Genomic DNA, 16,465 nt, shown 5'->3' with positions numbered 1-16,465 from the left:
AATTCAATTAAAAAATCTGGAATTAAAGTGAAATGATGGCCATGAAACCATTGCCGATTGTCGAAAACACTCATCTGGTTCACTAATGTCCTTCAGGGAAGGAAATCTGCCATCCTTATTTGGTCTGGCCTACATGTGACTCCAGATTCACAGAGTGATGTGGTTGTCTCTTAACTGCCCCCCAGGGAAATGGCCTAGTAAGCCACTCAGTCCAAGTGATGGGCAACAAATGCTGGTCCAGCCAGTGACACCCACATCCCAAGAAAGAATTTTTTTAAAAAAGGAATCATATGGTACAGCTTCCCTTAATTATTTACAGCATCTGTTGTCTATCCCCAATTGCCCGTGAACTACACCATTGCAGCTAAGAGTCAACCTAACTGTGTGGGTCTGGAGTCGCAGATAGGCCTGTCCAGGTAAGGACAGCATATTTCCTTCCCTAAATGACATTTTAAAAAACCCACATCCGGTTCATTAAACAACTAGCCTTTCAATTCCAGATTATGATTTAAATTCAAATTCCACCGGCTTCCGTAGTGGGATTTTAACTCCTGGTTATAGAACATTAGCCTGAGCTTCTGGGTTACTAGTCCAGTGACGTTATCACTTTGCCACCATTTCCCCCTGATCACTATATGATACTAGATTTTTGTTTGCTTCATGAAAATGGGCAACTTAATAAGCAAAAATGTGAACATTTTATAAAGGACTTTCATGTACAAATAGAAGGCCTATGCTGCTGAAATACTTTACCAACTTGTGAACCTCAGTAGATATAATTCTGATTGCACAAAGCAGCTTCAAGATGCATGAGCAGCACAACATCACTCTTTGAAAGGCAGAAAAGCAGGTCTAAATTTATAGAAATATTTTACACAGTAGTATCAGAAGAGAGTAAGTGACCAGATTAAACAGCTCTTCTTTCCATCAAATTTGGACATTTACTGGAGCTTTAAGGGGGTCAAAGCATAAAAGCACATTTTAAAGAAACAATTGAAAGCATTCATTTTCCATCAAGGTACACAAGTAAAATCCTCATTTATGCTGCTGCTTCTGGGTGTGACGATTTCAATGTTTGCTTATGCAGCTTCCTATCTTCCACCCTCCACAACTAAAACTCATCCAAAACTCTGCTGCCTCTATCCCAGCTTTCACCAATCATGCTCATCCACCCATCCATCCCATTGCTCACTAAACCACATTGCCCCTAAACCACATTGCCCCCAGTCACGTTTCATGTTAAAATTTGCAACCTTGTTTTCAAAACCTTTTATCCCTCATTATATTTGTAACCTCCTCCAAACTCTGGCCTCTTGCACATTCCCTATTTTAATCACCATCACTGGGGGCTGTAAAGTCAGCCTTCTAGGGTCTACTGTCTGGGATTCCCTTTCTAAACCCATTCTAAACCCATTTACCCCTGTAGCACTCTAGTCTTTAAAACAGTCTTTAAAATCTCTTTGATCAAGCGCTTGGCCACCTTTCCTATTAACTCCTTATGTGGCTCAGGGTCACAAAAACTCCTGTAAAGCACCTAGAGACAATTTATTGGGGCGGCACGGTGGCACACAGTGCTGCCTCACAGCGCCAGGGACCAGAGTTCGATTGCTGCCTTGGGTCACTGTGTGGAGTTTGCATATTCTCCTCGTGTCCGTGTGGGTTTCCTCCGGGTGCTCCAGTTTCCTCCCACATTCCAAAGGTGTGCAGGTTAGGTGGATTGACCATGCTAAATTGCCCTTTAGTGTTCAAAAGGTTAGGTGGGGTTATTAGGTTACAGGGATATGGTGGGTCGTGGGCCTACGTAGGGTGTTCTTTGAGATGGTCGGTGCAGACTTGATGGGCCAAATGGCCTCCTTCTGCACTGTAGTGATTCTATGATTCTATAACACTAAAATTCCAATACAAATTGCTGTTATCAAATACATCATCTTGTGAACACAAAAGATATAAGATCGTGAACTCTACATTTTAATAGGGCCCTCATACTTACATGATTCTGTGCAAGGTTAGTCTTACAAATGCAATTAATCTAATTACAGTGCAATTCTTGGTGGAAGCCAAGTGCTTGAATAACCTAACAAAATCTTGCTTCTGCTACTCTGTCGCTTTTTGTGCTCTGCAGTGAAATTGCCCGAACAACAGCAGACTGCTATGTGCCAAGACTGTGGGGTTTTACAATGAGAAAATATGTTTCAAGGAATTCATTAAAATTTCAAACATCGCGTTAAGTAATTTAAATAGGCCAAAGGAGGAAATATGAATGGAAAATTCTACAACCACATGTTTCAGCATAATTTATATCTCTATTCTGGATTTTTTTTTTTTTTTATAAATCCCATTATTTTCATTGATGCATCATGAAAATATTTATTCAGTAGACATCATTTTAAGCAGAATATATAATTTCTCCGTAGGAAATTGCTATCAGTGTGAAAAATGGCACAGTGAGCCAAGCTCTCAGCATTCCTACTCTAGTGTGGAGGCAAGTAAAAAAAACAAGTTCTATATTCTCTCATGTGATTCAATAGGTAAATTAATCAGTGTTTTATTAGTTAGCTTTACAGTCCAGGTAGGTTTCAGCTTCAATCCCTTGAGCTAAAATAATCACAGCCAAAACATCACTGGCAACATTACAATTGGCTCAGCAATTGGCTGGGAAGAAAAAAAAAAATCAAGTCAAGGTTTCTGCTTTGATTACAATCCAGGGGTCTGTGCTGGAAAATGCTACTGATACTAAAGATACAACATACATAATATTATTTATCATTTTGAAAGATGTTCAAGATGCAAATGGCAGTTATCACCACCTCTGGGGATTAAGTTCTGTTTCCCAGAGTTAGAAATTTTTCAGGAGCTTTGAGCGCAGAGGATTTCCAACTCCTGCAACTGAGTTTTGTGGGTAATTCATTGCAAGTATTTAGAACATTAAATACTAATTTTAGGTTCAAGCCTAACTATTTTAGCTAAAATTATTTAAATGTCATGTTACATTTGAAACATATTTCACTGGGTCAAAGGGTTGGTGCCTGCAATTGCTTTGATGACAGTAAATTGAGAAAATGTATTCACAAGTATTTAAACTTGTCAATGCAAGTGCTCCCCAAGATCACCACACAACTGTATTTTTCCAAGATAGCAAGTGGTCTGATTACAATGTAATTTGTCTTGTTTAAGCAAAGTCCATACCAAAATCAGCATTAAAAGAACAGCTTTTGACACTAAACACAACTTGGAGCACTCCCGGCCAGGTGCAGCTCAACTCTTGGAATCTCAGGAGAGCATCCACTGCTCCATCAATTCACCAACACAGGCCATTCTTAAACACACACACAATTTTTAAAAAACCATTTCCAAAACCATGTTCAAATAACTGATCATGTGAAGAACACCAGGGAGAGTCCCTACCTGCATTTCTTTATCGCCATACTTCTGTGGGTTCTTGCTCCCATGGCTTTTTCTTCGCAATTTCTTCAGCTCAGCATGGCACTTTTCCAGGGACTCCAACCTGGCTTTGTGTTCGGCTTGATACTTCTTCAATGTTGCCTAAAAAGAAAACGCAAATAGAACTAAATTAACAAAACTATCAATGGAGACAGGAAGGAAACCTGCCTTTGTTGTGGGTTAATAAAAAGTAAAAGGAAAAACATTTTTAAAAATCAGTCAAGGTATAATTATGGTATTGATTTCAGACCAATTTTAGTTCAAGTGGTTTCTAACATAACCTATGAGATTAATCATTTCATAACAATCATTAAAGTATACAGGTGAGAACCTGTTCTGGATTTGGAAAACAGACAAAATAGGACAAACCTTTTGTCTACCAGTAAAGGTAACCACATCTTCTATTGTCGATTATTCAGTAAGGCTTGAATTTAACAGCTAATGATAGGAGCCTTGAAAGAACAATTCTAAAAGGATCCTTTCGCTATACAAATACAATAGTTATTGCTGAGGCTAGCGAGTCCATGTAATGAGAATCACATGCCTGGCAGCGGATATTAAAAACATGCCAATTTGCCCAAAAAATTAATTCCTGCAAATTTACAAATTCTTCAAAGCATATGAGCTACTATATAAATTTATGACGTTTTTAAGCTGACCACATGAGGTGCTCTTGGAGCTACGTATTTGACTACATTTATTGTAGAATTGCCTCCAACTTGGGACAAGTGTTCATCATGACATCCAATTGTTTCCATTTATCACTCAGATCAGTAAATTAATATGCTAATGTACTAATTCAAAAGCAGATTCACTTAACTGTCAGAAACTTGCATTTCTCAGAGTGAAAGGTGCAGTTCTGATGCCAGTGATCCAGACAGACAGAATATGAATTACATAGTTAATAAGTAAAGTAAATGCAAAGCATCATATACGAACAAGCAGATTGGTTATAAACTGAAATGTGTCTCTTTGCCAAGTAGGAGAGGACAGCTTTATCCATATGCCACATGAACCAAAACATTTTAATTGGCAATTAAGTGTAAAGAACTCATTGACTTTGTTGTCACCAAAATCAAGACCATCTGATCAGTTACCTCTGCCGTGTCCCTGCCTTCCAGTAGCCCACCTAGACGAACTTTCAATGCTTTCCCCAGTGCCTAAACGTTGAACCCACATCTATCCCCTATCTGCCCTCCAAGCTCATCTTATTCAACAGACCTATCTCCTGTTTCCTTGATCCTAATCCCACTAAAGTGATCACCCAATTTTCCCTCCTGGTTCCCATGTTACTCACCCAATTTCCCCTCCTGGTCACCACGTTAGCCGATATTGTAAATGATTCTCGCACTTAAGATGTTGCCCCTCTCTCCTTTATAAAGCCGCCATCACCCCTCTCCTCAAAAGAAAAGCAACCCTTGACCCCATTGTCCTTGCAAACGACCACCCATCTTCAACCTCCCTTTCCACTTCGAAATCCTTGAGCCCATCATCACCTCTCAAATCCGTTCTCATTTTCCTAGAATTCTATGTTTGAATTCCTCCAACCAGGATGCCATCAGTCAAAGTACTGCAGCAGCTCTTATCAAAGTCACAAATGACATTCTGTGTGACCGTGACGAAGGTGAACGTTCCCTCCTTGTGTTATTGACCTGTCTACCGTCCTTCCACCCAACACTTCTACTGTCGCCAAGCAGGACTGCTCTCACCTGGTTCCATTCTTATCTATCTAATCTTAGCCAGAGTATCACTTGCAACAGCAACTCTTCCTGCCCTTGCGCCATTACCTCTCATGTCCCCCAAGGATCTATTCTTGGCCCCTCCCATTTCTCATCCTCATGCTGCGCCTGATGACATAAACCACAGCATTTGTAGTTACATGCAGCCCAACGACACCCAGTTCCACCATATCTCTCAATTCCTCCACTATTGCAGAATTGGATATCCAGTAATGGATGTGCAGAAATCTCCTCTAACTAAATACTGGGAAGAATTAAGTCAGTAACGCCCGCCAGCTACTGACTCCATCCCTCCACTGATGATAGTCTGTGATTAAGTCAATCTGTGTGTCACATTCATGTATTAACTTGCATTTGTTCCCCTATCGCACCGGTGCTTGCTGACCTACAATGGCTTCTAGTCAAGCAACAGCTTGATTTTAATATTCTCATCGGTTTTCAAATCCCTCTATGGTCTCACCCCGCCCCTTGTCCTTCAGCCTTAAAACCGTCTTGTGCATTCCCAATTGTATTCGTTCCACCATTACCATCATACCTTTAGTTGTCTAGGTTCCAAGTGATAGGATGACCTGCCTATACCTCTCCCCTCTCTACCTTTCCTCCTTTAAAATAATTAAAATCTACCTCTTTGATCAAGCCTTTGGTTATCAGACCCAATATCTCCTGCTGTGGCATGTTCCTGTGAAGTGCATCCAGATGTTTTATTACATTAAAGGTCTTGTCATGTCAGCAAATGTGTGCTGCATTAAATTTACAAATATATAAAGCCCATCACTCCAGAATGTCTGTAGAATCTACTGATGGCAACTGCTGTGGCAGGAAACTTTTTCCAAAAGCCAAACCACCATTCCCTCCTAATAAATGACTGGTGGATAGGAACAATTTCAAAGCTATAATTAAACCCTCGAGTTCATTACACTTATAGTCTTAACCCTTTTAGATTACAATCTTGTAATCAGTTGATGCTATGTTGAAGTTAATTTGAAAATATACCAGCTTTTCTTGCTGTAAAATTAACTCAGTGAAGTGAACAAAAAGATTAGTAATGACTTTATTAATCAAGTGATATGTCAGCATAGAATTCAACCTGAAACTTACACTTAAGTATTTGGCATCTAACTCAACCTTCTGTTCCAGTTGCATCAACAGCTCATTGTGGAACACTTTCAACTGCAATGACAAGAAAACGTCAGCAACATTAAATTTCAATAATGTCAAGAGCACAAGAATCCCCCTGAACACCCACACACATGTACTCACAATCGCCCACGTTGCAGAGGCACTGATTGTACTTTGGATTCTCAGATTAGTCATGTGCAAGTGATGCTTCCCTCCTCCATAAGTTCAGTTCCTTAAAAGCTATAATTTTACCACACATACACACATTCTCTGAACACTAATTGACTTGGATTCTTATCCCCAGAAGCCTCTTCTCCTAATCAAGAATTGCAATTTCTACACTGAATAAAAATATCAAAATGCAAAGATGACCATTCTGATTTTTTGCCAGAATAAAACTGCAATATAGCAGTCGCGATTTAATTTGCTGGCTAAATGTCAAACACATTTCTCTCAACGAGCAAATTGGATGTGAACAGAGGCATGTGTGAGTGTCTAATCTGCCAGAAGTATATTCATTTGTAGCTATTTTGGCTGAAAAAGTATTCCGCTCTCAAGAATAATTAAACAGAATTTAATTTACATATATCTCTTGACAGAAACCTTTGCTCATCAGATACAAGCACTCGCAAATTCAAATGTGCATGCATACTGCCTTAAAAGGAATACTCACCATTTCTTCAAGCTGTATCTGAATTTGCCTATGGACCTCTGCCATCTGGAACAAAACATCCCCTGCAAAGTAACAAACGGAAGCTAAAATAACTTTCTGCCATTTTAGAATATTAAATACAGCATCCACACGACATATGGGCATAGTGATTAAGGCAATTGGGATACAAAATAGGTGTCATGTCAAAAATGCAGAATACAAGTTTAATTAAACTCTGCTTGGAGGTTTCTTTGCTTTTTCTTTTAATTAGTTTTCCCACTTATATTTCTACTCTTCCCTCCAAGTAACAATACCTGTTCATCACTGGTCAAGAGCTTAGTGCCATATTGCCTTCCAACAGCCCCAATATCACTCAAATTAGCTTACTAAAAGGTAAAAATATTGCATTTGGAAAGCTGGTGATGTTGCAAGTCTAAACCTGCCATTTAGTATGCTCAAAACGAACTCAAAGCCACTTCTGCCCCTCCCATCACTAAAGCTGTCTTTGACATTTGCTCAGAATACACTCCCCTTACCTGAAATGTTTAAACTCACTCCAATCAAGATGTGATGTACCACATGGATAATATCTTGGGGAACAAAGGGAAGGGAAAACTTACAGCCTCGGTTATAGCACTTGCAACAACTAGCAATGCAAGCCAGGAATGAAACGCAGAGTGCAAGCCTTTTTTAAAAATTTATAAATATCAAACACATGAAAATGTATTTAAATTATGCAGAAGAAATCCAATTTTGGAGACTTCATTTTCAAATTTGATAGAATGATCCTCTTCAGGTTGTCTGGACATTAGTCTTCTTGTCAATACTGGAAAACATATGACCAGGGGAGCGGTTGTGAAATAAGAGGGTGTGATCCAGGAAATCATCAAAGTTGGACAAGAGAGGAAGCTGCTACTACACAGCACCCACATGCTTAAATTCCTATTCAAAAGTCCAGTAGCACAAGTACTATTACAGGTTGAGCACCCCTTATCGGAAATGCTTGGGGCAGAGTGTGTATCGGATTTTGTAATTTTTTGGATTTATAAACCCCATTGACCAGCTGGCAAAACAGAGTGTCCCGACAGCGTGCTGGTGCGGCGGGGCAGAAAAATCCACCCATGGTCTAGCTAAATTTTTTTGTGGGCATCTCTGGGTCGGCAAGAAGTTGTGAACACACAAACAGCCTCACAAACAAGCCTTGGAACCTAGTCAGCTTGTAAAGTCATACACAGAAAATAGAAGCAGCAGGAGGCCATCGGCCCTTTGCGCCTACTCCACCATTCATTATCATGGCTGATCATCAAGTTCAATACCTTGAACCCGCTCTTCTCCCCCCCCCCCCCCCCCCCCCCCCCCCCCCCCCCCGATCCCTTTAGCTCTAAGAGCTATGTCTAATTCCTTCTTGAAATTACACAATGTTTTGGACTCAACTACCTTTTGTGGTAGTGAATTTCACAGATTCACCACTCTCTGGGTGAAGAAATCTCTCCTCACCTCAGTCCTAAAACGTTTACCCCTTATCCTCAAACTATGACCCCTAGTTCTGAACTCCCCCACCATCGGGAACATTCTTTCTGAAACTACACTGTCCAATCCTGTTGCATTTTATAAGTTTCTATGATATGCCCTCTCGCTCTTCTAAACTCCAATGAATATAATCCTAAACAACTTAGTCTCTTCTCATATGACAGTCCTGCCATCCCAGAAATCAGCCTGGTAAACCTTCGCTGCACTTCCTCCATAACAAGAACATCCTTCCTCAGACAAGGACAGCGGCTGATCTACACAATGTGGTTGACTTTTCAATGCCCTCGGAGATGGGCAATAAATGCTGGCCCAGCCAGTGATGCCTACATCCCATGAAGGAATAAAAATCATATTAACAAATCAGAATTCCAGAGGGAAGCCTAGCTATGAGACTTGAGTCAGCAGAAGGAAAAAGAATGGAAACAGGCATGAAAGAATGTCTTCACAACCAGCACTTGTAATAGACCATACTAGGGTCTTAAGATAATGATGCATTAGTGAACTTCACAGATAGTTCAAAAATTCCACCCCTCCCTGGAGGGGATTGCGTTTGGGAATGCAGACAGTTCTGCATAAAGACATTTGGAGCGAAATCCAGAAGGCCACAGGAAACATGATGGGGCTGAATTCCTACACTCTTAAGCCTATATATATTAGGCCTACTCTCTATAAAAATATAGTTCCCCTACTTAAGCAGATGTTACTTCAAGCCACAAGAGGATGCATGCTCTCTCCTCACAACAAATGTGGGCAAAATGCTTCTGAGACACATACCAGTTATCTTGCGAACAAATGGAACTCTGTCAGCACCAAGCAGCCCTAACATTTTCGCGGAATACTATTTTACCCAGATCTCCCCACTCACAGAGTACTACAAATGGGTAAACTTGGAAAGCACTCATAAGCCATCAAGGATTCTCACGTGTTCAGCAAGGTTGGAAAAGCTCCATATATTGTAAATACCTTAGCTATATTAATGGGAATTAAGAAATCTCAGTGATTTCACTGAATCAGAAGGAAGTCCGCTTGCTCTGATTCGAAGAGGGTGTGATTTCCAGCATAGTCTTAATTACAGCAAGAACCTCAATATAACCATCTAACCAATGGTATGTCACCTTCACAAAATATGTACAATTTTTCTTTGAATAATAAAATAGTTTAAGAAAAGGAAACAGTGTGCACATTACGGACCAATCACGTGCATCAGACTCCAATATGTTGTCCTGACAATGGGACAATCATTGAATGCACAGACCTTGTAATTGCTCACACTAACAAACTGCACAGATGGGAAATGTGGACAGATCAGTATTCTCCTGGCCAGCCTTCAGTTTTCCACCCACCACAGCTTCAGCTCATACTCTGTTGCACATATTCTCTCTCACACCATGCCCTGTTGACCAATCATCAATGCTTGCTGATCTACATTGGCTCCAAGCCTTGTTTTCAGATCCCTCCAAGAATTCCTCTCTCACCTCCATCCCTACAATCCTCAGAAGCCTTTGTTCTCCTGAAATTCTGGCCTCTTGAGCATAGGGGCATACAAGATGATCAGAGGATTAGATAGGGTGGACAGTGAGAGCCTTTTTCCTCGGATGGTGATGGCTAGCACGAGGGGACATAGCTTTAAATTGAGAGGCGATAGATATAGGACAGATGTCAGAGGTAGGTTCTTTACTCAGAGAGTAGTATGGGTGTGGAATGCCCTGCCTGCAGCAGTAGTGGACTCGCCAACATTAAGGGCATTTAAATGGTCATGGGTAAACATATGGATGATAATGGAATAGTGTAGATGGGCTTTAGATTGGTTTTACAGGTCGGTGCAACATCGAGGGCCGAAGGGCCTGTACTGCGCTGTAATGTTCTACTGATGTCTAATTTTAATTATTCCACTATGGCAGCCATGCCTTCATATGCCAAACCCCCAAGCGTTCAAATGTGCTTCTCTCGTTTCATACGAATCACTCCTACATTCCACAATATCTCCATGTGGTTTGGGGTCAAATTGTGTTTGATAACATTCCATTAATTGCCTAGAAATGTTTTTTTGATATTAAAAACGAATTTGTTTTTCAATTAATATGATCTGTTATTGCAATTTAAACAACAGGGAAAAAATAATGTTGGGCTCATTTGATTGGAAAACACATAACACAAAAAGATACTTATTATAATACTTACAAAGCAATGCAGCTGATTTGCCTACAAGGGGAACATCATTTCTATATCTGTGTCAATTCAAAACAACTAACGCTGGTTGGACCAGTCTTGGGTGGTTGAAGATTTCGAACGAGGTACAATAGTCAGCTAAACATCTATAAACTTTGGTATTAACTTTCAAACAGTTTCTGATACTGGTAGGTTTACCTAACCAATTTAATTGCATTACAAGTTTGGATCTATCGCAACCGAATGAACCTTCTTGTGATACAATAGCAAGGATCGTTTTTCAAGGTGGCAGTAGTCTGTAAAGATGTGCGGATCTAATAGTGCATCTGCAGGCTAGTCAACCATTAAGAGCTTCGCTGTTGAGCCCAGTTCTGTTCATGACACACCTTTGTTGTTGGGTAAATGGAGTATAAATAGAAAGTCTGTTTGTTGCCAACAGAAACCCGTTTCTATGCAAAATGTGCCACTCCCAAATGATGTCAAAATATCCTTGCAAAAACAAAGCTGTTATTCATGTAGTGTCCTCAAACATACAAACCTATATCTAGCACTGCAAGTAAAGAAAAAAATCAATGACATTTCAAAGTGAAGAAAGGACATTTCAGTGCAGATTTTTATACTGTAACAGTAGCTGAGGGCTGTCCCATGTAGATTTTAATAAACAGGTAGGTCTGGTCTTAATCTTACACTTGGCTGCATTTATGGTCTCAAGATTATATCCAGGTCATAGCCATTAGTGGCACCAATGATTAAAAGGGAAAGGAGTGGGTTGAATTGGGGAATACGTTTTTCCCTTGGGATCACATTTCACCTATAATTAGGAATCTGGCTGTATCTCAAGGATGGGTGTTTCACTGATTAGTTTTTAAACTTAATTATATTTGACACATTTAAAACCAATGATGCAATTTCAACCAAGGGAACTGGAATGCCAGCGCAGGGAGAGGGCTCTGTGGTTCATGGATGTGGACATGAGATAATAAGACACGCAAGGAATGTTCTCCATAGGGAGTGCGAACAGGATCCATGATGGTCAATCCCGGAGTCTGGCAGTGATGTCACAAGTTTAATGACGGGCGGCACGGTGGTGCAGAGGTTAGCACTGCTGCCTCACGGCATGAGGACCCAGATTCGATCCGAGCCCCGGGTCACTGTCTGTGTTGAGTTGGCACATTCGTCCCGTGTCTGCATGGATCTCACCCCCACTACCCAAAGATGTGCAGGGTAGGTGGATTGGCCACACTAAATTAACCATTAATTAAATAAAGGAAAACCATTTTAAGAAAAAAATTTAAATGACCAAACGGATAGTCACGGTTAATGAATACACATCTTCATATGACATCTCCTACCCAGCAGATCAGTCTCTCACACAGCCCCATCACTCACCCAGCAGCACTCCAAAGCAATCGCTTCACATGCCTGGCAATCATATACTCCACCTCACCTTCATACAATTTTAATGATGCCAGCGTCACACCCGTTCAGTCTCCATACACCTCCACCTATTCAGCTATGTTAGACCCAAAAACTGGCATTGTGCCCTTTCTCTTGCAGGATATTGCTTAACAGAAGGGGGTAGCAGAGAACTAGTGGGGGCCAAGAACCCAATCATCCACTGAGATAGTCAGAAAGATTTTTTTTAAATGGTGCTCTGAACAAGGGGGCTGTTTCCAACACAGCCAATAGCAACCAGTGTCACCAAGACCATTTGCTTTACAGCCCTTCAAGACCCAACCCATTCAGCATCATAAACAAGATGCAGATGGTGAGACCTTGGATCTCTTGCTTTACATTCAACCCACCCCAAATCCTCTTTCTTATATGCATTCAGATACTAAACAATGGACACCTGGCTAGCCTCATTTCACATGGACAAATAGGTGAGATTTGATCTTAAGTGACCGATTTAGAATATTGCATTTGCAAAGCATGTTGAACTAAGAAGGGTTTAAAGAAGTCATAAGGCTCAATGTTAACGGTTTCTCCTCCACAGATGCTGCCAGGCCTGCTGAGTTTTTCCAGCATTTCCTGTTTTTATTTCAGGTTTCCAGCACATGCAGTATTGTATTTTTATTAAAGAACTAAAAATGCTTTGTTTTTCCAGTAGATCCCTTGTGAATGCAAAACAGGGCAATTTTTTAAACTTTTAATAACATTCCTTGCCATGTTTAAAAATAAATTACCCTATTTTGTTATTGACATATTCTGAAAAAAATAAAGATCAAAACAATTTGACATTATCTCAATTTGTTTTTCAAAGAGTCCCTAGTTTGTACACTATTTGCAGATCCTTTAAAAATAGCACTGATATTACATGCAGAGTAGAGAATTTCAGATGCAAAAGGAGCCATGTCAGCAGTACAAGAGGTGACTTTGTACCATACACGACCTAAAGTACCTACCTACGGTGATACAAGAGATTGTAGAAACCTGGACTTTCAACCTTGCAATATGCTGGAATCAGAAAATACCAGAGGCTGTAGCACTGGAGGAGATTTTAACCACAACCTTTGGGCACTGTCACAAGGGGTTTTTTGCTCCCCTCGCCATTCAATTGTGTCCAAACTACCAACAAACGTTCATAACCAGGAATACTCAGCAAAATGTTAGATGAGAAGATACTGACAAATTAAAAGTTTAAATTAATTTCAGTGTTATATTGGGGAGGTGAAGATCAATTTTGCACATCTATACCAGCCTATACTTTGCTGCATAAACTGGCGGTTTCTACGATTAAAACAACAAATTCAGAGACCTGGGGCGGGATTGTCCCCTACCCGGCGGGGCGGAGTAGTGTGAACCACTCCGGCATCGGGCCGCCCCAAAGGTGTGGAATCCTCCGCACCTTCAGAGGCTAAGCCCGCCCCAGAGTAGTTTGCGCCCGGCCGGCCGGCGGGAAAGGGGGTTGGCACCACACCAACCAGCGCCGAAGGGCCTCCGCCGGCTGGCACGAGTCGGCGCATGCGCAGGAGCGCCAGCGCGTGCTGGCGTCATCCCCGTGCATGAGCAGAGGAATTCGCTTCCGCACCGGGAATGGCGGAAGACCACAGCCTCCGGTGCGGAACAATAGAGTGCCCCCATGGTACAGGCCCGCCCGCGGATCGGTGGGCCCCCCTGCTGGGGGCCAGATCCCCCGCGACCCCCCCACCCCCCCCCCCCAAAGAACCTCGGAGCCCGCCCGTGCCGCCGGAGCCCGCCCGTGCCGCCAGGTCCCGCCGGTAACGGACCTACTCTAATTTACGCCAGCGGGACTGGCAAAGAACGGGCAGGACTTCGGCCCATCACGGGCCGGAGAATTCGGTCAACCCCGGGGCCCATTGAGTCGCGCCGGGCCCCGCCATTCTCCGAGGCGGGTGGCGCGACTCACGCCAGGGCAATTTTTGAGGGGGCAGGAGAATTAGGAGGACGGCTGGGGTGGGATTCATGCCGACCCCCGGCGATTCTCCCACCCAGCGGGGGGGTCGGAGAATCCCGCCCCATATCTGCAGACTCTGAAAACAGAAGTAACAAGTTGGGCTTTTTTAAATAAAAAAGTTTGCCACAAAATTGCATTTTCACGAGTTAAAAGCAAGACTTTTGGGAGGCTCTAAAGACTTTGCTCGACAAGAGCATTCCCCCCCTTTGTAAAGATATATTTTCACCAAATGCCTATGATCTTTAAAAAGTAGGAAGGCACACTCCCAATCTTTGGGCCTCCTTTGGCCAAGTAAAGAATGTGAAATTGCAGGATATGTTTGTTACAAATTAATAGTGCTTGAGCAGGGGAAAGCAGAATTTTCACATTTGGAGATATTGCATGTGACCATTCCTCCCACGCACAGCTGCAGGTAACTGCAATTTTGTCAACCTGGCACATTAGATGGAGCATCATCGTCTCATCACCCGTGATGCCATTAAAAAATGTCTCTTGATTGGAGCTGAAGCGCAAATTAATGATGCAGAATTGAAGGATTCAATGACAAATACACACAGTAATTAATGTTTTGAGCTGCATTTTTATTCATTAATGGTTAAACCAAATTCAAATCAATTTGGCAGACTGCATTTTGCAAGCATAGTTCTAAATCCGGAATGTCTATTTGCTGCAATGTACTTCGATTCATGGAATAGTGTGTTAATGCACACTGTGTAAAGGAAGATATATTTAATAATGTATATCCCCAAGGTCTTCAAGCACAGCTTCAAAGAGAATTCTTTGCAAGTCAATGCTGCTCCCATTTCAATGCCTCATTTATCTTAAATCAAACCAGACCTGCAAAGGATGAATTCAGATGCAGAGTATCAGAATAATTTAATATTCGAGCAACCTGAAGGGAATTACATCCCCCTAAAAATACTGCTGTCACTTGCTTGGCTATTTTGGCGAATGGCATCTTAAATTCCTATTTAGCCCCGCACATCATTTCTTCACTAAGCTTGCTTTGACAGTTCTTGTAGTGACTGCTGCTGGCTGGAATTCCCAATGCATACTGCTGACATCACACCACCTATATCCGACAAACTGCAAAGCTACACACTTCATTAATTTCAACAACGGAATCTATACCTTATAAAGAAAAGTTGTCAATTGTAATGCTTCATAGAACAGAACAGTACAGCACAAAACAGGCCCTTCGGCCCTCGATGTTGTGCCGAGCCTTGTTCGAAACCAAGATCAAGCTATCCCACTCCCTGTCATTCTGGTGTGCTCCATGTGCCTATCCAATAACCGCTTGAAAGTTCTTAAAGTGTCCGACTCCACTATCACAGCAGGCAGTCCATTCCACACCCTTGATAGGGGTGTATAGACCAAATACTCTTCATAAAATCACCCTCCACCTCAAAAGAAAATGAGGCATATCCTTCCCTGGTTGGGATTATTTTAATCTGTTCTGTTGAAAATGCATTGCATGTTGTACCTGTTTAGACATAAGACTCTACATTCAATTTTTAGTTCAGCAATGGACAAATGTATCAAAGATGCGCCGTCATTGCTACATTTACCCCCAATACACATTTATTTTGTAAAATTATACATGTGACATTATTGCACCACCTACAACATCTTCACTCCAAAGATCTTGGGTGTTGCAAGTCAACATTACCAAGTGTCCATCCACTTGAGGAACCTAAATGTTGCTAGTAAGCAGCTGGGAGTTCTTTAGACAGCACCTTGCTGGGCTAATTTTCCTCACAAACCTGAGTTAACAAACTATCACTCCAGCTCTCTCAGTGAAAGAAGTGATTTGAGCAATGCTAGGAAATTGACTATCGCAGATTTCCTTAAGAGGGACCAGAGGCATAGACAGGCAGAAACAGCACAACAGGAAAATGCTCAACTCCCCACATGGAAGAAGCACTCAGCAAGGGCAGAGACCAGGCAGGCAATGAAGTTACTATTGCATTGGCAACCTAGGGACCCAGGGCAATGCTCTGACAGATGGTGAAATTTTAATTCAATACAAATCTGGAATTAAAAGTCGAATGATGACAATCAAACCACTGTCGACATTTTAAAAAAAAGTCCAGTTCACTAATGTTTAGGGAAGGAGATCTGCCGTCCTTACCCTGTTTGGCCTACATGCAACTCCAGATTGACAGCAATGTGATTAACTCTTAAATGCCCTCTGAAGGGCAACCCACTAAAGAATAACAAGAAGAATAAATGCAAATAGTTATTAGAAAACCAGAAAATCTTGCAAATTGTCAATTTGCACTCTACAAAGGAAGAAACTCCAAAAACATACCCACTGAACTGATGAGTAATATCTGGGAGCTCTCAGAACCACACGACACCCGAAAGCTGTTGTAATGTTGGAAAACATGGCAGTCA

The 16,465-nt window shown here is 41.6% G+C and overlaps 1 protein-coding gene across 3 annotated transcripts in view; it reads right to left on the bottom strand.

Moving 5' to 3' along the window:
• Positions 1–16,465, bottom strand: part of LOC140395626 (BAR/IMD domain-containing adapter protein 2-like) — a 91,644-nt gene that overhangs the window by 36,033 nt on the left and 39,146 nt on the right. For all 3 annotated transcript variants that reach the window (XM_072483622.1, XM_072483621.1, XM_072483624.1), the window contains 3 exons: positions 6,973–7,034; positions 6,279–6,350; positions 3,406–3,543 (listed from right to left, as the gene is read on the bottom strand). In XM_072483622.1, the coding sequence (XP_072339723.1) occupies positions 3,406–3,543; positions 6,279–6,350; positions 6,973–7,034 (272 nt within the window). The remainder of the gene's footprint in view (positions 1–3,405; positions 3,544–6,278; positions 6,351–6,972; positions 7,035–16,465) is intronic.

The sequence above is a fragment of the Scyliorhinus torazame genome, chromosome 18, assembly GCF_047496885.1.
Source record: "Scyliorhinus torazame isolate Kashiwa2021f chromosome 18, sScyTor2.1, whole genome shotgun sequence".
In the NCBI taxonomy this organism is placed as follows: Eukaryota; Metazoa; Chordata; class Chondrichthyes; order Carcharhiniformes; family Scyliorhinidae; genus Scyliorhinus; species Scyliorhinus torazame.
This window is presented reverse-complemented; position numbering and strand designations above follow the sequence as displayed.